A 21569-nucleotide genomic window follows, 5' to 3' on the forward strand; every position below is an offset into this window, starting at 1 on the left:
GCCATCCTGTCACAGAAAGTCATCTGATGTCCACCCTGGCTTCCTCAGGTGCATGCCTAGGCTAGAGACCATTCTGCCAGAAGAGCTACAGTGAACACTGTAGAGAAGTAAAGAATAAGGACTAGGGAAAGGTTTTTAGTTGGATTTTTTTTCTTGAAGCCTTTGAGAAAGCAGGTTCAGTTGGATAGAGTGTATGAGGTCAGACAAAAGAAGTTAATAAAGATGAATGGTGATGTGTAGTTAGCAGAAAGAGAAGTAGTTTCTTGATAGTAAACAGTTGGGTAGAGTGTTTGATACCTGAGCCTGCCATGAGCCTTTGAAGATACAGAGCAACTGATGGAGCTCAGTCACAGAGAGAGTGAACCTAGGGTGTTGCTTGACCCCACAAAGTAGGAAGGGCATTGCCCCACACCCTGCTGAGGGCCCTGGCTGCCCTAGAGCTTGCTTATGTAGACTAGACTGCCCTAACTTTTGGAGGTCCACCGGTTCTTGCTTCCAGTGCTGGGATTGATGGTGTGTACCACCACACCTGGGCCCAGAGAACTTTTTGAGAAGTATAAGATGTTGATGGTGTGATACATGCTTAAGTCCTAGAACCCAGGGAGAACCATCCTGAGTTACAGAGTCAGACCTTGCCTTCAAGGGAAAAAGAAACAGAGAATGAAGGATAAAATGGACCTTGAGAACTTGTTAGGAGATTGTAGCAGAAGAGTTTAGCCATTTGAATATTGACCAAAGACCTGCCCTCCTTTATTCAGGAAAGTTATTCTTTGACTGAGTGAATGCGCAAGGAACAGCAAGGGAAGAAGGATACACCCACCTAGCCGGCCATGAGAGTAGATTCCTGAGCTCCTGCAAGTAGTTGCTAAAGAGATGTGATTTCTGTTTGAGTTCTGGTTGTTAGGAAGTCAGGCCCACACTGTGGAGTAAGCACACGATATGCATTATGTTTGCTACTGGCAGGGAGCAGGTGTACAGAGTCTGTATGTCTAGTAGATAAATATGGCATTGTAATTTTCTCAAGGTTACACACTATTCAGCAGATTCTGGTGGCAAGGTTGAAGGCCATGTTCATGCGTGAAAGAGTAGCTGCATAGACAGACCTTTTGATAGTATACAGTCACTTGACCACTATCATAGCTAGAGCTGATAAATTAAAGATACTAATCTGCTCATGGTCTCCTCCTACAATGATGGCACTCAGAAGGCCCATAAACTTTAAATTACCAGGAAAGTTTTTTAGATTTTTGTAGATAAAAAAATCTTTAGTGGAAATATTAATGTTTGACTTGAAAATTATGAAAGCCATTTGGCTGCTACCTAATGCCATAAACAAGTTTGGTTTGTAAAGTCTCTCGTGGGTGGTAATGCTATAAGTGAAGTATCCATTAACTAGTACATTTCTGTTATTCTTGAATTGTAAAACTTAAATATCCTGGGACTATGTTTTAGTTTTCTGTAGCAGCCTTTGGCATTTAACTCTTCACTAATAGAAATGGTTTGTTTGTTTGTTTGTTTGTTGTTTTTTCAGATGTTCCTGTTTGGCTTATAGTATAAAAAGCTGAGTAAGACACTATTTGGACTGGTTCATTAGTGTGATGTGTGGATGTCTGCAGTTAGTTCAGGGATATGATGCTCTCGTCGGTGTCTGTAGTGGCTACACACAGTAAGCAGGAATGACTCAGCCACTTTTCCTTTTCTAGTGAAGTGAATGCCCACGTGTTTTTGACTGAGAAATTTGGGTTTCAGTGTGGTTGGATCAGAAATTCATGTTGCCTAACAGATGGGTGGAACACATGATCATAATCTAGTTTGGTCAATATAGTCCTATAAATGGGCTCAACCACTACTCTTCTTTTTGAGTTTTGTGAGCCATTTAATTTTTTCAAATTAGAATGTTTTTAATTAAGGGAGTGGCACTTTTAGGGGTTGAGAGCATTTGATATTCTTGCAGGGAACCCTGATTCTGACTATAGAAGTCACAGGGTGGCTCACAGCCATCTGTAACTTCAGTCTAGGAGATCTGACACTTCTCTGGCCTCTGTGGGCACCAAGCATGCACATAACACACACACACACACACACACACACACACACCATTAGCTGCAGTTTAAGTGTTCTTGGTCGCATGGTTGATGGGTACTCAGTGTGCAAAATGACTTCCCATTGTCATAGGAAGCTCCATAGGACAGCGGCACTCAGTTCTTAATTGGTGTTTGATATTGGGAAAGTAAATGTCAGAAATTTAGTAAAGATATTTTTGTAAAAAACAAAACAGAATTTATGCTATTGTAGTCCTAGTAATTCAACTCTATCAAAGTTAAATGTTACTTTTTCAGGTAAGGTTTCTATTTAGATTTGGTATTAGGTTTAGTCAGAGATCACTAATATTGGACAGCAGGAAGTTACATCAGGTTCTGCTAGGCTGCTTATTTAAGTTTTAGTAAGGTATTGATATTATCAATAAATGTTACTTATGCAAAGCGTAAAATTAGGTTTTGATATGTGTCTAGCTGGAGTGAGGTCAGGGAAATTGATACTCTTGGCAGTGTCTGTAGTAGTTATACATAGGGAGCAAAAAGGAGTCAGCCTCTGTCTTTATAATTGAGACCAGTTTTTTATGTTGCTGTGGGAGCTGCAGCTCAGTGCTGAGTGCTAGAGGGCTCTGGGCTCAGTCCCTGGCTCTGCAGGAAAACGGTGAGGGAGCTTGACTCTTGTTCCTGTTTTTTCCCCACTCCTGCTTTCCTCAAGAAAGTCAGATTTTGTCTGAATAGATTAGTTGACATTCTCTATAATCATTCATAGATGAACATCATTAAATATGTTTTCTTTTTGGTCTGGCATCTTTTTACATGTGTTATTTAGAGATTATTTCATTTTTCATGTATAAACGGTTCATTACGTTTAAAAAATGGTGGTTGATTTTGTTTTTTGGAGACAGTCTCCCTTAGCCCATGCTGATCATAAAATCCCTGTGTAGCCAAGGAAAACTTGGACCTCTGATTTTCCTTTCTCTTTATTCCAAGTGCTGGGATTGCAAATGTGTACTAGTGTGCCTGGCAGTTGATTGCTTCTTATTCTATTAGTATATTTCTACTTATTTACTAGCTGTTTTCCACATTTGGGTTGATTCTGATTTATGTTATTGCCAACAGATTTCTTTGAACGTTTACTCATAGGTGTATGTATTGTTTTATTTATTTCTCTTGAGTAAATACTTGAGTGTGCAGTGGCTGGGTCATATGGTAGATTGTGCATCTAAACTTTGACAAGCAGTCAGCTGAGGCCGAGGATGTAGTTCACTGCTGGGGTTGCTTCCTGGTATACAGGAGCATCTCGAGTTTCATCTCCACACTGCAAACACAGCTGCAGAGTATGAGTGCTCTAGTTACTCGGTTTTTAGTATGTATAAAGCTTTTAAATTTTATCTGACTCTCGATAAAGACAGACAGGTGAAATTAATTTCACTTCTTTTTTTAAAGTGCTAGAAAGTGTGAAAAGATTTTAGCTAGTTCACTATTGCTATTTTTCTCATTAAAAAAAAAAGTACGGGGTTCTACTTTTGTGTGTGGTTGTGTGTTTGTTTGAGATTATGTGTAGCACTTGTGTACAATTTGTACAGAGACCAGAAGGCGCGGGATCCCTGGAGCTGGTGACTGTGAGCTATCGGATGTGGTGCTGGGAACCCAACCCAGGTCCTCTGCGGGAGCAGCGAGTGATCTCAGCTTAGGAGCCAGCTCTCCACCTCTTAGTTCCCATTTTATTTTTGGTAGTATTTAGTCACAAATGGTGATTTGACTTTATAAGATTCATTTTATAAGATCTGATACATTTTCTTCTTCCTTACGTATTTTTCTTTTTGTTTCAGCGGCCCCTTTGTTGCTTTATGCAAACAGACGGGACTTGAGATTGGTTGATGCTACAAATGGCAAAGAGAATGCAACGATTGTAGTTGGAGGCTTGGAGGATGCAGCTGCGGTGGACTTTGTGTTTGGTCATGGCTTGATATACTGGAGTGATGTCAGCGAAGAAGCCATTAAACGAACAGAATTTAACAAAACTGAGAGTGTACAGAATGTTGTTGTTTCTGGATTATTGTCCCCGGATGGGCTGGCATGTGATTGGCTTGGAGAAAAATTGTACTGGACAGATTCTGAAACTAATCGTATTGAAGTTTCTAATTTAGATGGATCTTTACGAAAAGTTTTATTTTGGCAAGAGTTGGATCAACCCAGAGCTATTGCCTTAGATCCATCAAGTGGGTAAGTGTGTAATGTACAAAAGGCACTCCAGTTTCTATTCCTAGTCTTCCTCACTGCTAGGGGACAAAAGAAAGGTAAAGGACTTTTTGGGGTTTCATTGTCAAGTAGACTTGACTATGGAAAGTTGAGTTTGTTCTTAAAAGACAGTGTGTATCCACCATGTATTCTCTGTTGGTGGGGGTGCAAATTAATAAAACCAGTTTGGATACTTCTCAAAAAAAAACTAAAAATAGAACAACCATGTAACCCAGCTATTTCATTCCTGGGTGTATATCTGGAGAACTACTTACCATACCTTAAGAGACACTTGTATGTATGCATGCGTGTGTTTGTAACTGTTTTATTCACTATAGCAAAGCATTGGAATCAACCTAATTATCAATCAACAGATGAATGGATTATGTATGCATGTGTATGTATGTATGTATGTATACACACACACACACACACACACACACATGCGCGCGTACATAAACAGTTCTGCTCTAAAGAAAAGTAAAATTAAAATATTTCCGGAAAAATGGATGGTGTAGGTTCAGTATAAGTAGAAAAGAGAAGAAAGGGTAAATGTCAGAGGATTAGGAAGGACTTAATGTGGGTAATGGACACGAGATATGAATTGTTTTCCTAGCTTTGATGCTATTCTGTTTTTTTTTTTTTTTTTTTTGTCTTTGGTTTTGATTGTGGATAAGTACATAGATACATATCTAGTAAGTGAAAGTGTAAAATCAAATGTAAAGCTCTGGCTTCAGAATTGATACTTAAATTGTATAGAAGTTCACTGAGATGTATAGACTTTGGGTCTGGTTAGTTTTGGCATGTAATTTTTATTTGCAATTTTTAAAAAATAATAAAGCTTATACAATTAAAAAATATAAAAACCACTGTAAATAGTTTTGTTTCTTACAGCAGTTATAGAACAGCCATGTTTATAGTTCTTGGTTTTCTTCATTGTTTAAAGAGAGAAGGAAGACTCAGTATCTCATCACTTAAAGATGATGTTTTAAAAATATTCTTGATTTTAGACTATCATATATCCAGTCATTTTGCAGTAGTATCTTTTATATTAAGCTCTGACATACCACTTAATGTATCTGTGGTGAATGGAAAGAATAAATATTAAATAACTTATTTCTACTTAGCTAGACATGCATTTCATGATCTTGTAGTAATGGGGTCTGTGCTTACTCCTTAACCCAAGGCCTTGCCTTGCTCGGGGAGGCAAGTGCTGCGCTGCCGTTGTGCTGCATCCCTAGTAAGTGCTGTAAGAGCTCAGAGCTGGAAGTCCTGCACCGCTGAGCGGGCTCCCGGTGCCTATGCTGCTCCTCATTTACCTCCCAGCTGGGCTGTCTTATGTTTTCACTCAGTGCGCTGTGATGGCTAATGGAGGTGGCTGTGCCCATGAGCTTGCAGTGACCTAGCTCGCACTCTGTTAGAATCCGCAGGTATCTTCTGAATGCTTTCTATATTTTAATACGTCTCTTTGATTTTTTTTATTTTTCAAAATCAGGATGTTTTAAATACTAGAATGCTTTAAACCTCTTTGTAGAAGGGAGTAAATTAATTTTATGTACTAAAGTAGAACTTGCAGAAACCCAGATAAAGGTTTATATGGGTTTGCTTGTCTTGATAGCACTTCTGATTTGCTGGCATATATTAAAGGTGATGTTATGTTGTAAAAAAATGAAAAGTTTGTTATGTGTCTGGGGTTGCTTAGAGCTTCATCATGACCGTGAGTAAGTTTTAATAAGAGGCTTTTTATTTAGGTATGGAACTCAACTCAGTTTACAACCGAGAGCAGTCCCAAAATGTACCGTTTAACGATATCAGTCCAGGGCTTACCAGGGCAAACCCACAAAGTTATAGTTTTGGGTCTTTTTGGAAAGAATAAGCAAGTTTTGATTACAACAGTAGAAGCAGCAGTTAGTCTTATGGGCTATTATCTCGCAAGAGCAGCAGAATTTACAAGATCAGTCAATTTAAGAAGAGTCTTCAACTGGGAAAAAGGGAAGTAGGTGGTTGACAGGGTTATAGCCTGTGTAAGCGAGAGGCTTACATATTAGAGGCTGGGGTTTTGTTTTTTTTTTTGTTTGTTTGTTTTCTTTTTGGTCTTTAGTCTCAAGCATAAAATCTAAACTTTAAATGTAATGTTCCCCTACCCCCACCCCCCACCCCCCTGACCCCTCTTGCTCTGTAAATGTAATGTTAACCATTGCAAAGCAGCATCTATTGAAGTGAGATGGTCCTTTAAAAAAAGTGAGAGGACAGCTTTGAAAAGGTGAGCTCACCCAACCACATGGATCAAACTGCTGGACAGGCTAGGTACAAGTATCTCTGCGTGATACCATTACTCTCCAAGCCATCTCCCGGGCCCTCAAATACATTTGTTTATTGATTTATATGTTGTACATTGGTGTTTTGCCTGCATTTATGTCTGTGTGAGGGTGTCAGATCCCCTGGAACAGGAGTTACACATAGTTGTGAGCTGTCATATGGGTGCTGGGAATTGAACCTTGGTCTTCTGAAAGAATAGTTAGTACTCTTAACCATTGGGCCACCTCTCCAGCCCCTCCCTGGCTCTTGAAAATGGATGAGGAACCAGAAAAGTGAGTCTTAGAGACTGTACAGTAAGCTCTTCTGATAAGAACTTGGTTTCGTTTTGAGAAGGGGAGCTGGTATTTGCTAATAGAGTTTGTAGGTTGGAGGGGTGCTGGTATGCTTGAGGCTGCTGCTATCTATTGTAGATCACATTGGATTTGGTGCTTTCCACTGGTCATTAGGGAAGCCCCCTCCCCCAGCCTCTTCCCCTCTCCCTTCTGCCAGGACTTCTCAGAGTTTCACTGTGTAGCTCAGACTGACCTGGCATTTGTAATCCTCCTGCTTCATCTTCCTGAGAGCTGGGATTAGGAGTTGATGTTCCACCATCCTCACCTTCCTTTTTCTTCTTGATAGGTTTATTCTTCACCACTATAAGGGTGATAACTGAAATTAGCTGGTTAATGGTTAGTATATTTCATACCTCTCCATTTCCTTTTTAACCTCATTTGAGAAGAAAGGGGGTATAGTTTTAAGGATAGAAAACTTGGGAGAAACAAATTCTCACTGGAAGTTTATTATGTTGCACGTATTTGGAGATGGCAGTATTAAAGGAATTAGAAGGCTAGTTAGGGCTCAGGTTGCTTATTCTGGTCCATGGTTTTACAGCTTGAATAGCACAGTTCCGGTTGGTTTATCACCTTGCGTATTTCTGCGTGGGGTTATACTTGTGTGGTAGTACACCGCACACACATACATACACAATATAAATAAATATGATTAACATGTAATTGAGACCAAGTAAAATTTGTCTAAATAGTATACATCTGATAATTGGTATGATAGGGAAATTATTTAAAATTATATTTTAAACTCATAGAATAAAAATATATATTCTATTGCCCCTTCAGTATTACTGATCTTAGATTTGTGTCATGTATTGTGGTTTTAGTGCAAAAGCAATCACAGGTAGAATTTACCACTTGTCGCACAGAAGAGAGGATTTCCACATCTATTTTCTAGGGGAAACATGACATTTATTTTTCAGATAAAGTGTATAAAGATAGCGCTAAAGAGTAAAGTAGACGCTTTCAGATCCCAGCATCCTTGGCTTTGAGGTTCAGAAGCATCAACTGAGCACTTTATATCAGCTCGTGAGAGGAAGGCATTTGAATGACTGTATTGTTGAGCACTGGGAACCGGTGCAGACATCTGTGTGCTTTTGGATGTATGGAGCTCTTTGTACTACCAGTTCATTTAGCCTAGACTGGAGGAAGAGTTTTCTAAATTGGGCCTCTATTAGTCTGGTCCCCCCACCCCCTTTGCTTTCAGTACTTCTGTCTGGTAGTGTAGAAGTCAGGCCAACGAGTAAGAAAATATGTGTCTTATGAAAATTGTTCCAGGAAGCAATGTTGTCCTTTATATTGGATAGAGGACGTTCTCGTATAATTAGAAAACAAAGCACCCCATTCTGATTTGCACATTGCTATACCTTGGTGACACTGACAGTAGTAATTCTGAAAATGTTTTTGCTTGATTCCAAATCACTAAATATTTCTCCAAGTTAGTGATTCAGCTTGAGTTCATCCTGTGTGTGGCCAGTGAACTTGGGATCCTCCTGTCTTAGCCAACTGAATGGGGTAGCATTTCTTATATTCATTGTTAAGTATAATAGTAACACTCAGAGTTTACTTAAAATGCTTAGGTAAGTACTCAGGAGATGGGGGTATGAGGGTAAGGAATTGGAGGCAAGCCTGGGCCGCATAGCAAGTTCAAGGCCAAACCTGAGATATATTATAAGATTATGTATCAGAAAAACAAGGGTTAGGGGTATACCTTATGTAGATAGCTGATAGGGGAATTATCGTAGGTTATGTTTAAAAATATGTATTGCACTGGTTTATCAAGATGACTGAACTAGTGCCTGCCACAGTCAGGTGTTTGATAAATATGCTTTGAATAGCTGAACTTTTTTTTGTTTGTTTCTTTGTTTTGTTTTTTCGAGACAGGGTTTCTCTGTGTAGCCCTGGCTGTCCTGGAACTCACTTTGTAGCCAGGCTGGCCTGGAACTCAGAAATCCGCCTGCCTCTGCCTCCTAAGTGCTGTGATTAAAGGCGTGGGCCACCACCACCCAGCTGAACTTTATAAATTAATCGTGCTCATATAATGTATTCTCTTTAATGTCCTTACACTTGGGAGTCTGAGGCAGGAGTAGTTCCGTGATTTTGAGGCTAGACCAGGTTATGTGAATGAGTTCTGGGCCAGCCTGGAACAGAGTGGACGCTGTCTTACCACAAATGTAGACATTTTATAAAAGCATTCTGAATGTCAGAGCTTTTTATTTCACATGTGTAAGTTTAAGTCAGCAGCTTAGATATGTTATACTTAGAACTGTGGGGTTCTGCCCTCTTTTAAACTTAAGTGACTATTTATTTATTTATTATTTATGTATTTATGTATTTTAAAATTTATTCATTCTTGCAGTTTCATACCTGTGTGTGTTGTACGTCTATTGTAGATCTTCCCGCCCACTCTCCTCAGGTTTTTGCCACGTCCCCATCCTCCATCATGTCCTTGTGTCCCTTAAGCTCAGGAGTCACTCAGGTCAGGCTGGTCTTGAGAGCCTCAGGGTAGCTGAGGCTTTGGGCTCTCTCTCATGCTAAGTTTAGAATTGTTCCTATAGAACAGAGATATTTTAAAACATTGATTCTACTGTTCTCATTGCTTGTCTTACACTGGATTTTTCCTTATTCAGAGCTATTTTGCCTTTAAAACCTATATAAGCCCCCCACCCCTTACATTTTAAAGTACTTTAAAATATAAAAGGAATTTTTATTTTTTTTTTTATTGCAGAATGAAAAATTTAGCCAAGAGATTTGTATTTATGGTTTCTGTTTTCTATTCTTTAGTTGAATTAGTATTTATTTGGAAGTAGGCTAACATTTTTATTAGCATATATGCATTGTAATAATAATGGGTTTAGTATATTTTTATACATGTAACTTTTTTTAAGATTTATTTATTATATATAAGTACTCTGTAGCTGTCTTCAGACACTTTTTTTTCTTGCTCCAGCCCTGCTTGCTCTGGCCCTACATGTAATATTTAAAAATTTTTTTGCCTGTAGAACAACCCCTTGCTCCCTCTTCACTGCCTTTTTTAATAGATAGATACAGATAAATAAAAACTGTTATTACCTAAAAATTAAGAGGAGTATGGTTAGAAAAATTATTAGTCTTGTCAGGAAATGAGTTGTGCTTGATCGGCTTCTGGGATGTGAATCTAGGTCACTGGGAGGCAGTGTGTTGAGAATATATAGGTGTTCTCTAATATTAAATTAGAACCTTTTTTTCCTGACAATGTCCTATCCTTCAACCACTTTTTCTTTATATAAAGTGATATTCATAATTTTGCCTCAAGTTAATGAATTTTAATTGTCTTTCTTTGTTTCTTTGTCTCAGCTGTGTTGATCTGGCTGTCCTAGAACTCACTGTGATAGCCAGGCTGGCCTCCAGCTCAGATTCTGTTTGCCTTTGCCTACTGAGTGAATTGTCTAATTTTTTTGTTCCGTATTTTAAGTCTACTTTTATTAAGGGAGTACTTAAAGGGAACATTTATACTAAATGACTTTATATAGCATAATCTTTTCAGAGCTTTGTTTTTTAATGAAAGCTTTCTTTTGAAGACTTTGTTTTTGTTTGCTTTTTTTGCTGCCAATTTGTCGAATTCAAAGTGGGGCCTCTGGAATGCTAGGTAAGCAGTCTACCTCCAGCTGCATTCCTAACCAGCAGCTTAGATTTTATGGTCACATTCTTAGTAGGAAGAAGGACATTTTGTGTTGGTAAGAATAATGCATTCAGTTTGGTTCGTTGTTTGAGACAGGTCTTTGTGGTTCCAGATAGTCTTAACTTCACAATCTTGCTTGGGAAGACAAGGTCTCTTACCGTAGCACATGCTGGCCTCTAACTGTGGTCATTCTTCTGCCTCAGCCTCTTAGGTCCAAGCATGACTATACCTGACTCTTTTTAATTTTGGAATTGCGAGTTTCTGTATTATATATGCTAAGTTCAAACTCCCAACCTTTGTGAGGGCACTTTGTGGCAACACAGTGTCTGGTGAGTTTTTCACTTCCCTCCTTTTCAGTGGGTTCAGCCACGAGACAGTGCTGCTTGCTTTCTCTGCTGGGGGGCAGGTTGCTCTCTTCAGTTGTCCTACAGTCAGTGCCTGTGAAGGAATCTTAGCACAGGCTTCATTGTGTTCCAGGGTTTGTCTTCTTCCTTCACTTGCCACCACCATAGAAGCCTTTTAGATTCTGGGATCAGAAAACCCTCTAGGGTTGGCCACACAGTCTAGCAAGTTTTGCCTTTTTTCTGTCACCCCTTCATTTCCCCTAGCTTTATGCTGAAAGAGGTGTTTATATATTTTACTTTGTCTATCTGTACAAATCAAGTCAAAAGTGGTAGTTTTTCTGGTTAACTTGTTACCAAATTACTGTTCACCACTATACTGTTGCTTGTTAAGGTAGTTGGATTGGATACATTCTTACGAGCAGTAAAACATGCAAAACTTGAATTGCATGCAATTTGAGTTTTGAGAAATGAAGATGACTGTGCCTACATTATCATTATAATAGATTACTTAATATATTTTATATTACTAATATGTATGTTTTAATGACTTACAAATCAGTAACAAGGATCATAAAGTGGATTGTGACTTAATATAAATTTGGTTCACTTGAGTTTTATAGCTCAATTCTGATATGTTATCTTTTTCTGTAATTACATCTTGTAAAGAAAGGGTTTTATTCAGTTTAGCTTTATTGCAACCAATAACTTATTAATATCTTTATTTGGAAAGCTAGATTCAGATTGAATGCTTATATCAAAATAAGGATTTATGAAGATTTTGGAAATTGTTATGATCTTATCCGTACCTAATCATAGAAAATATATGTTTGTAATGCAAGAAATTTGTATAAAGTAGCGTGTATCTAATTTGTCAGTTTGAGGCACTTTTACTGATTTGGTATGACAGTCTTTGATGTCTTCGGACTAAGTATGTGTTTTCTCTCATTCCCTTTCAGTCGAGATGATGCCTCTCTCTTTCCTTTATTCCATTTAAAATTATTTTTCAGAAAGCATTACAAATAGACTAGACACAGCAATGAAATTATAGTCATATGGACATTAATCAACAGCTTATAACAACCTGGTGTTAGTTTTCATGATTTTTGATGGATAGCAGATGTGCATACTGTTACAAAGTAGGACTGTAACCACATATCCTTAATTCTTTAGTATCGATTAAATATGTTTACACTCTTAATTCAAAGTCAGAGTAGAAGCATTGAGGTTAAAATAAATTAGGAGGCAAGCAGGCGCCATAATCCAAGAGTGAGTAACTGCTGATGAAAAGAGGGTTCTCCTGAATGAGACTGTGGCCTGGCTTTTGAGAAATGGAGATTTTTTTTTTTTTTCCCCTGAGACAGGGTTTCTCTGTATAGCCCTGGCTGTCCTGGAACTCAACTTTGTAGACCAGGCTGGCCTCGAACTCAGAAATCCTCCTGTCTCTGCCTCCCAAGTGCTGGGATTAAAGGCGTGCGCCACCGCTGCCCAGCTAAGAAATGGAGTAATTTATCAACCTACTGAACGCTTCCCTGATCTTACTTTTGAAGGCATTGATTAAAAAGCCTTACAGACTATATTCTTATACTAGTTGAATTTAGCAATTTTATTAGTACTTCTAGGTATCCATAGCTCACTGAGAGAGGGGTTAAGTGCAGTAAAAAACCAACCAAACCTCCCCCTTCATCTGTGCCCACCAATTAGCTTTCACTTCTGAGTTCAAAGTAAGATAATGAGTGGAGGCAGGGAGCTTATCTCAGCCATCTCAAGTGTGGATGTCTGGGTGAGGGGCATTTGATCTTCACTGTTTGTGCTCTTCCCAGAGGTTCCCCTAAGGGGCTGTAGTCTTGTGATGCTCCCCATTCTGGAAACCCATGTCTGATGAACAGGTTCCGCTTCCTTCCTCACACTGCCGATGTTCTTTTTCTAAAGAGAAAAAAAAAAGACAAATATTTATTTCCCTTTGAAAATATTTATTTTTATGAGTTATGAGTGTTATGCCTGCATCTATATACGTGCACCATGTGTCTGGTGCCAGCATATTTCAGAAGAGGGTTTCTGATTTCCTGGAGCTGGAGTTTGTGAACCACCTTGTGGGAGTTGGCAGGAGGAGTGATTTGTTTTAACTGCTTATTTAATATAGGAAAACACTATTTCATTAATCTCAAAGCCTTTACTCTGGAATTAATGCAGAACTAAGCTTGAACAGAAATGTATACTATTGTCAATAATGACTATTTCATGTAGGATAATGGTTCTCAACTATGGGCTATACCCTCCAGGGGGATGTTAAATGACTCTTTGACAGGGGCTGCATATCAGATTTTCTACATATCAGATACTACAGATATTACAGTTCATAACAGTAGCAAATCACAGTTAAGAAGTACAATATAAATAATTTTATGGTTGGGTCATCACAGCCTTAGGAAGGCTGAGAACCACTGATTTAAGAAGTGAATCAGAATTTGTCAGACCTCAGGGACAAGGGGTGGGGATGGGGGAGGCAGGAGACCCTAGACTCAGGTATGCTGCATTGATTAGCCATATTGCTGAATACTTCCAGTGTGAGAGAAGTTTGTGCTGATGCAAACCCCTTGATCACAGACCAGCTTTAATGTTTTGTGGTATTTATAATTTTGTTAAATATAAATGTGAAGTTTTTTCCTTATCCATTATTCCTGAAGAAAAGCATTATAGAATGTCTATGTAAATAGCACATGTACCTGCTTTTTAATTAAGCACTTGGTTTGTGTCAGGACTTGTAGTCTGGTTACTCACACGTTTTTCTTGGAGGTGCTGATAAAGAAAGCTTGTGATGTGAAAATTCAAGACACGGTCCCTGCACAGTGAAGGCTTGAGTGACATAGGCACTTCTGAGAAACTTAAAGGGTGTCTTTATCATTGCTTTTCTTCCATATGGGCATGTGAGATTATCTGGAAGGATAATTTTAAATAGTTTATTTTGATGTTGGACTGTCATCTAATTTTTGTATTCATAGAGCCACATATGGAGATTTAATTGGTGTTTTTTCTGAATTGATCAAGCAATTTGCCAGTTGCTTTATAAGCATCTGAGAATATTCTTTAGTGTTTTTTAGAGTTTCATAAAAATTTCTTCATTTTATGTACTGACTGCAGTTTCTGATAGAGCATCATCAGGAAAGGTAACCCTTGGTTTTGTTCTCTTGTTAATGATTCTTTGCTGGGAAGGAGTTTGAGATTTCCTGAGCCTGTTGGCCCAAGGACCACACTTTGAGGAGCAGGGTTTAGAGAGGGTGGCAGACGTTTTCTATAAAGACACAAATAGTAAATACTTTAGTTCTTGGCAGGCCACATACGGTCCTTGTTACATGTTTTTCTTTTTTGTTTCTAGAGTTTGTTTTTCAATTCTTAAAAAAAAATGCAGAGATCATTCTTAATTATGAAGCTGCATAAAAACATGGTGTGGTCAGCAGATTGCTGGTCACTGCTTGTCTCGGAGAAAGCGGATGCGTTTAGTTGTTCCTGGAAACAGGAACTGTGAAAGCAATGCTTAGGACTTTTCAGCATGTTAGAGGGGCATATGACTCATGGGACTTTTTTTTTAACCTAACTTATTAATACGGTAAATCTTTGCTGATAGTTTTAAAGTGTTTTTTTTAAAAACGGATCTTTAAAATTTTTAATGGAGACATGATTAATACACAGTAAAATTCACCTTTAGTTTTAATATTATAAACAATTACATACAATTCTATCAGAGATAAAGCCACATGCTAAAGTTGTAAGGGCAGATTTTAATTAGTGATATAGTGCAGTAGGAAAAAGATTAGCACTCACTGCCCTGCAGTTTGTACAGGGGTGTCTGTCTGTCCTGCAGGGAAGCTGGGAGGAGAGGATGGGGAGGAGTGGGGAAGTACAGTTTGGGACAGTGATTCCTTTCTAAGCGTATTATGTATTAATAAACTCTACAGTGATGGAGAGGTGGCTTGGGTGTAAGAGCTTCTGCTGCTTCTGCAGAGGAACAGAATTTCTTTCCCAGAACCGATGTTTGGTGACTCAGAATTGCCTGTAACTCTAGTTCTAAGCAATCTGATGTCCTCTTCTGGACTCCTTGGACCGCCTGTGCACACATGCATACACACATACAGACACATAAATAAGAACAAATCTTAAAAAGCACCACAGTGGTTATTAGCACAAGTAAGTGAGTTGAGCCAGATCCCAGGTTATACGGTTGGATACGGAGCAGTTAGAGGGCTGGTGAGGTTGGGGAAGGGCGCCTGCTGCACACATCTGGTTCCCAGACTTTGACACCTGGAACTCACATAAAGATGGAAGGAGAGAGCCAACTTAACCAAGCTGTCCTGTGACCTACACCGTGCACATGTGCATCCGCCCCTCATTTTCTACTTGCACACATACAGTAGCAAGGGACAGTTGAAAATTCAAATGTTAAAACAGTATCATTTATAATAAACATGGAGTGCTTAAGTATAAAAGTAACTGTGAAACATGTAGAGCCTCTCTGCAGAGGAGAAGCTTAGGAAGTCAAAGAAGACCTAAACAAACCAATAAACTAAGAGGCACTCTGGTGGTGGTGGATTGGAAGATGCAGTAGTCAAGTTAATAGGGTCATTCTTCCATGCTGAGTAACACTTTCAGTCTTAACCAGACACTCAGCATAATTTAATTTAGAAATTGGCAAGCTATTCTATTACTGGTTAAGAAAATCAGAGATTAAGTTTCCAAGCCATACTACTTGATTATGATGCTGTTTGAAGCAAAGGATAATTTCATTATTGCACAAAGGAACACATGAATCTCAGCAAGGCAGTTTTTGCAAAAAAGGGTGTTCCAAGATCCAAACCAAACTAGCAAGCACATTGGGACTTTAGAAAGTTCACTTGTGTTTTTTAATTCTAACTCAGGTGTGTGTTGTTTTCCCCCATTGGCTGGAGTCTAATCTCACAGTCTCACAGTGGTGGGGTATAATGGTAGGTCATTAGAGTTCATTTTAATTAGTATGTCTATTTAACAGAATAATAACAGTACGTTCTCTTTTAGAGTCTATGATCTGTCTAGCCTTAGGTTCTTGGTCTGATAGTGGTGCTCGGAATGGTTTTCATTTTGTGGAATGAGCCATAGGTCATAGTAGAAAGTGGTTGGTTTCTCCCCTAACATCTGCGCCACAGTTGCCAGGTGTATTGTCTTGTTAGGCGTGACAGGCTGTTATCATTGTTCCCAGGGCTGTACCTGGCTGAGACTGATGATCATGTTTCTCCTCTGGTAGCATGCATAGTGCCTTCATTCACTACTATGAGAGCTAGCCAGTAGGGATGACGTTTCCAGCGGAGTGCAGATTAATTCTTTCGTGTTCTAGGACTCGAGTATGTAGTGTCTAAAGCAATAGAGTCTTACCATCCAGTTCTGGAAGGTAACTAGAATCTGGCAATAGCCTATAATGTTTGGAGGTCTTTAGGGACCTCACTGGTCAACAACTTCAGAGGAAGTAACTCATTCCTGGGACAAGGCTTTAGCCTTATGGTATCTGGTATGGTAGTGGCATTGCTGCCCTGTTACAAGGTAACTCCATTTTGACCCTTTTAAAGTTTATGTAGAGATAAATTTTAGGAAATTCTACAGTAGTAGGTTTCCGTGTGACTTAAAAGTCTTTAGTGTTATTTATCCTTCCCATTTCCCTCTTCACCCACTCCTCCTCTTCCTCACCACAGTTTATCCTTTCCTATCCCACAGTTCCCCTTTGTAAATTTTATTTATTTATTTTTACGTGTATGATGTCAGATCCCTGTGACTGGACTTACAGATAGTTATGAGCTGCTATGTGGGTGCTGAGAGTTGAACCCGAGTCCTCTGTAAGAGCAGGCAGCTAGCACTCTTAACCCCTGTGCTGTAATTCCCCTTTAACTGGTGTATTCTACTTCTCTCTTGAATGCCTTTTACTATGGCACGTAATAATTTTCTGATTGCTGTGAATGTTCAAAATGAAACACATATCTAAATATTCAAACCTGCCTATCTGTCTTCCTTTCCTTTTAAAGAACGGGGGTCTCTGCACAGCCGTCCCAGACTTGTTATCCTTCTTCAGCCTTGGCTTTCTGAGTGCTGGATTGCAGGGCATCAGCACGCCTGCTTCAGTGGCTTTTTAAGAAATGCAGTTTTGTTTAGGTTGTTGATGCATTGTAAGAATTGGTTTCTTACAAAATATTATTTTTTTGTGTTGGGTATTTTGCCTGTTTGTATGTTTGTGCAACATGTGCACATTTGCTGCCTGGTCATAGTTCCTGGTGCTCGGTGCCCTGGGCTTGGGGCTACAGATGCTTGGTGAGCCAGCATCTAAATTCTGGGAATTGAACCCAGGTCTTCTGAAGAACAGCCAGTGCTTTTAACTGATAAGCCATTTCTCTAACTGATAAGCCATTTCTCCAGCTCCAAGAAATTAGTCTCTGACTTGACTGGACTTACTCAGGAATGGACAGATTTCATATAATTATTTAAAAAAAACATTCATTTTATGATCTTCTCCATACTTTCCGTGTAGTCAACAGTAGTTAACCAATCTCAAAGCAGCAGTGTCAGAGAGAGTAAGTTGTGTCTGCTTCAGGTGATTGAAACTATAAAGACAAAATTTACAGAGTAGTTCTCACACCAGCTTTATTAGCAAAGACAAACTATATTGGATGAATTACAAACTAAAATCTCTATAAGGAATTAGCTACTAAAAACACTTAAAAGGTTACAGGAGAAATTTGAGATTTTTTTTTTACCCTAAATATTTTAAGTCAAATTTTAAGTGCTTATTGTGAAGTTTTAAAATTTTCATGCTCAGACATTCCTAAGAAATGGGAAAGTGCTGTGTGGGTGGGCGGGGATTTTGTGCTTTGTTACAGTATTTGGACTTAGGCTTTTGGGCCACCTGAGGCTAGTGTTTGAGTCAGCTGCTTAATGAGTTCAGCTCATGAATATCATCAGCACTATAAGACCAGAGCATGGTAGACAGAAAAATCGCATTCTGCTTCACTGGGTCAAAGCCTTGTCTGGTTATATTAGAATTCCGAGGGAACTTTTTTCCTTCCACTTTTATTTTTAGATAGAGTCTTGCTTGTAAATACAGGTGTGGACCACCATATTTGTCTGCTTGTCTGGATATAACTCTGTGTGTGTGTGTGTGTGTGTGTGTGTGCGCACGCGCCTTGCATGCATGTGTGCACATGTGTGCCTGTGTCGGTCCTCACCTTCCACTAGCCTCTGTTGAGACTTAATGGAATTTCATTCAGCCATAAAGAAAAATAAAAGTATGAAACTTGAAGAAAAGTAGATGTATCTGGAAATTATTAAGTGAGGTAACAGAGACTCAGATAAGGAATAGTATGTTCTGCCTCATCTGTAGAGCTTAGCTTTTAATGTGTGTGTGTGCATGTATATGTGGGTGTGAATGTGGGGTTGGAGCAGGGGAAGAGGATCAACAGAATATGAAAATACCATAATGAAACGTAGTGCTCTACCCTCTAACAAAAATAATTTAAAAAGAATACATTGATTCCTGGCTCCAGCTCAGGCCAAAATTAAATCAGAATATCTGGTGGAAGAATCCAGGTCACTGCTGTTTTTAGTAAGTTGCCAAGGATGAAAATTCCCATGCAGGCACTTACTTGCTGTAGCTGTTGTTATTTTGTGTGTTAGGAGGCAGGGAGGAAAACATGCTGAAGTGAGCTTACTCATAAAAATTTTAGTTTTTAAATACCCAAGAACTAAGTGGCTATCTCAGCTGTACTGCAACCTCCCAGAATGCTGCTGCTGCTGTACACTAGCTGTGTGGCTGTGATTGTGTGGGTAATGCCAACTGCTCATGGGTTTCTCTCAGCTCCATCATTCCCCTGGTAATGGTGATGTAAGAGTGTCATGTTAACGTCAGGCTGGGCTTTTGATCTGTCCTTTGCTCCCTAGTCAGTTCTCATCAGGATACTCTCTTGGTCCCTGCACAGCACGGGAAGTCAGACTGCTGTTGGCCGACAGTGCTGCCGCTGGCCATGGTTGTGGGAAGAGCTGTGTGACTAGGAAAGTTCTTTTGTTAGGAGGAGGAAACTTAGAAGGAGGGATGGTTGGGATGGCTTTGGGTTTAAGAGTAAGAGTGAGAGTGTGTGTTAGCATTCATAGTGTTAATAAAAAAGAATCTTTATAAGTTTAGTCACTAAAAGACTGTAGGTTAAAAAAAGCTGTGAGGTTACTTACAGAATTTCCTAAACAATAGAATTTGTCTTGGGCTCTCTATTTAGGAACAGTGCTACAGGTCACACCCAGGGGTTGGCTCTTCGCAGGCAGTGCTGTTAGCAGTATGCTCACCTCTGTTGCCACTCTGATGACACATAACCCTAAAACTCCCGTAGATCCTCATTAGAAATTGGATTAGAGAGAGATTCATGAGTGCAGGTGACCTCCAGCCTCACTGGAGTGAAATGCTGGGATGCTTTCTGCTGCCTCCTTCTCTCCTGCTCTGCCACCTCCTTTTCACACTTCATTTTCCTTTCTGTTTTTGAACTAAAGTCTGTTTGGCGCAGGCTGGCCTGGAACGTGCTGCTTGACCCAGGCTCATCTCCAACTCCAGGTCTCTGAGCCTCAGCCTAAATTCAGATGTTTGCCATCACAATCAAAAGTTGGGGTTCATCTCTCTGATTGGCAGTGACTACTCAGCCGTGTGCACTGATTGCAGGGGAGGATTGGAAAGTAGATATCTGGTGTTCTGTTTCTGTTCCTTCAAGATGTGGCTCTACCTCCTAAAGTGAAGGATTAACTACAGGGAAGTACAGTTGCTGGCTGGTTCTTCCTGTCCAGTGTCAAGTATCTGTGACCACATTCTGTAAGAGAACAGGACCGCTCCTGGGGTTTGTGCACGTCTTTGCTGCAGCTTGAATCTTGCTTGTGGTGTTTCCCGTGTCTGAGATGGGGAGGATGATTGAGATGTGATAGTGAATATCAAAGGAGATGACACAATTAAAAAACAAACTTGTAAATAAGGCAGGACTTCAGAACAGTCTTCTTGGTCCCTACAATTTATTAAGATATTAAGGAAAAATTAAGGCGTGCCAATATCTGGCTACTACTTACACAGGTTACAGAATCAAAGCTTAGATATTCTAAACAACTTTGCAAAGTTAGATTAGTAGCAGGTCTACCACATAGATTAGGATGCATTCATTACCTTAATTCATGTGAATTTAAGATTAGGCTGGGTGGAAAGATTGTGAGCGCCAGCGGTGGTAAATGACTTAAAGGTGACTGTTCTCTGAAGACAGCGAAGGCAGTTGCACGTATGAATACACAGGGGCTGTGACAGCATGCATAAGATATTGTCCGTCCCCCCCCCCCCCCCAAGCTCTAGCCAGTCAGGAATGCCAGTATGTTGAGGTTCTCTCTTCTGTAAGCTTGTGATGCCTGTATTTAGTTCCTACAATAGCTGCTTCATGTACTGTTTTAAATTGTGATTATTTGTTGTGGAGTGACTAGCATGGTAGAAAGTTACTGTTACAGCTGTGACTCTTGGATTATTAATGTGCTCGCTAGCATTTTAAATTAGGATAGGATAAGATAGTATATTGTAGAATATAGAAGTAAGGAACTGTATGATGTCTTTTGGAAATATTTGATCATTATGTTTAGTGTGGGGTCAGGCAGAAACAAGGCCAGTCATACTGCCTAGCATTTTTGGCTGAGCTGGGCTTCTGTCTTTGTGAATGCAGCACCTCAAGAAATCACCAGCGAGAGGAAGACATTTGTTACTCTGATCATGAGGATTTAAGGCAGGAAACAGTGAGAGGTGGCTCTGGGAAGGTGGACTCTGTATAAATGAGGGTTTCTGTTGTTCAAGCTGTCACTCTTTCCTTTTCTCCCATCATTTCCATATGGAAATTAGAGTGGATCCCTAAGTAATATCTGTCTGTGGGTTAGTCTCTAAGTGGAATTAGCTGCCGTGGTCGTGTGTATAAAATACAAATCAGCCAAATTCATTAATGTTTTTCCAGAGTCTTAAGAAGACAAGTTGGGGCTGGAGAGATGGCTCAGTAGTTTGGATTCTCAGAAGCCATGTAAATTAGAAGTGCCAACTAACCTACTGTATGCAGCAGTGAAAGAGAGAACCTGTTTAAACCACTCGGACATTTATCCCCCTCCCCCATTAAAAACAATCGGGTTCCTAGGCAGTTTTGTTGGTGATATGGCCACTTCTGTGTCCGTACCTCACCCTCGTGTGTTAGACTGTAGTACTAATAGTCTATGCTCTGGAGTTCCTGTGTACACAGATTTGTTCCCCGGTGTGCTTCCTCTTCCTGGAATGTTTTTTCCTCTGAGGCTCAACCCAGGTGGTGGGACTCAATGGCCTTTCTGAAATCTATAAAGGAAAAGAGCTCTAGAATGGAGAATACCATTAAAATCGTTACTGAAAGTGTGGCATTTGATTATAAATTAGCATGTCAAATTGTAATGATACCTGGCCGCAAACTCTCAAATTCATTGTGAACCTCTACTCAGTTTCTCTGCCGACCTGTTCTTTAAATGCTACTTTTTTATTTTTTTGATAAATCTTTCAGATAGAAGCGATTGTATAATCAATAGATTTGACATGTAGAGGGTTGCTGGAGAGATGTCT

At 39.5% G+C, this 21569-nt stretch overlaps 1 protein-coding gene across 2 annotated transcripts in view; it reads left to right on the forward strand.

The window, feature by feature from the left end:
• Lrp6 (LDL receptor related protein 6) overlaps nt 1-21569 on the forward strand; it is a 126668-nt gene that overhangs the window by 19071 nt on the left and 86028 nt on the right. The window contains exon 2 of one of the 2 annotated variants that reach the window (XM_021165898.3): nt 3869-4262. The exons of the other annotated variant lie outside the window; for it this stretch is intronic. Coding sequence (XP_021021557.1) covers nt 3869-4262 — 394 coding nt within the window. The remainder of the gene's footprint in view (nt 1-3868; nt 4263-21569) is intronic. 2 annotated transcript variants of the gene reach the window in all.

This window comes from Mus caroli, unplaced genomic scaffold (genome assembly GCF_978045245.1).
Source record: "Mus caroli unplaced genomic scaffold, Mus_caroli_1 scaffold_7, whole genome shotgun sequence".
Taxonomy (NCBI): Eukaryota; Metazoa; Chordata; class Mammalia; order Rodentia; family Muridae; genus Mus; species Mus caroli.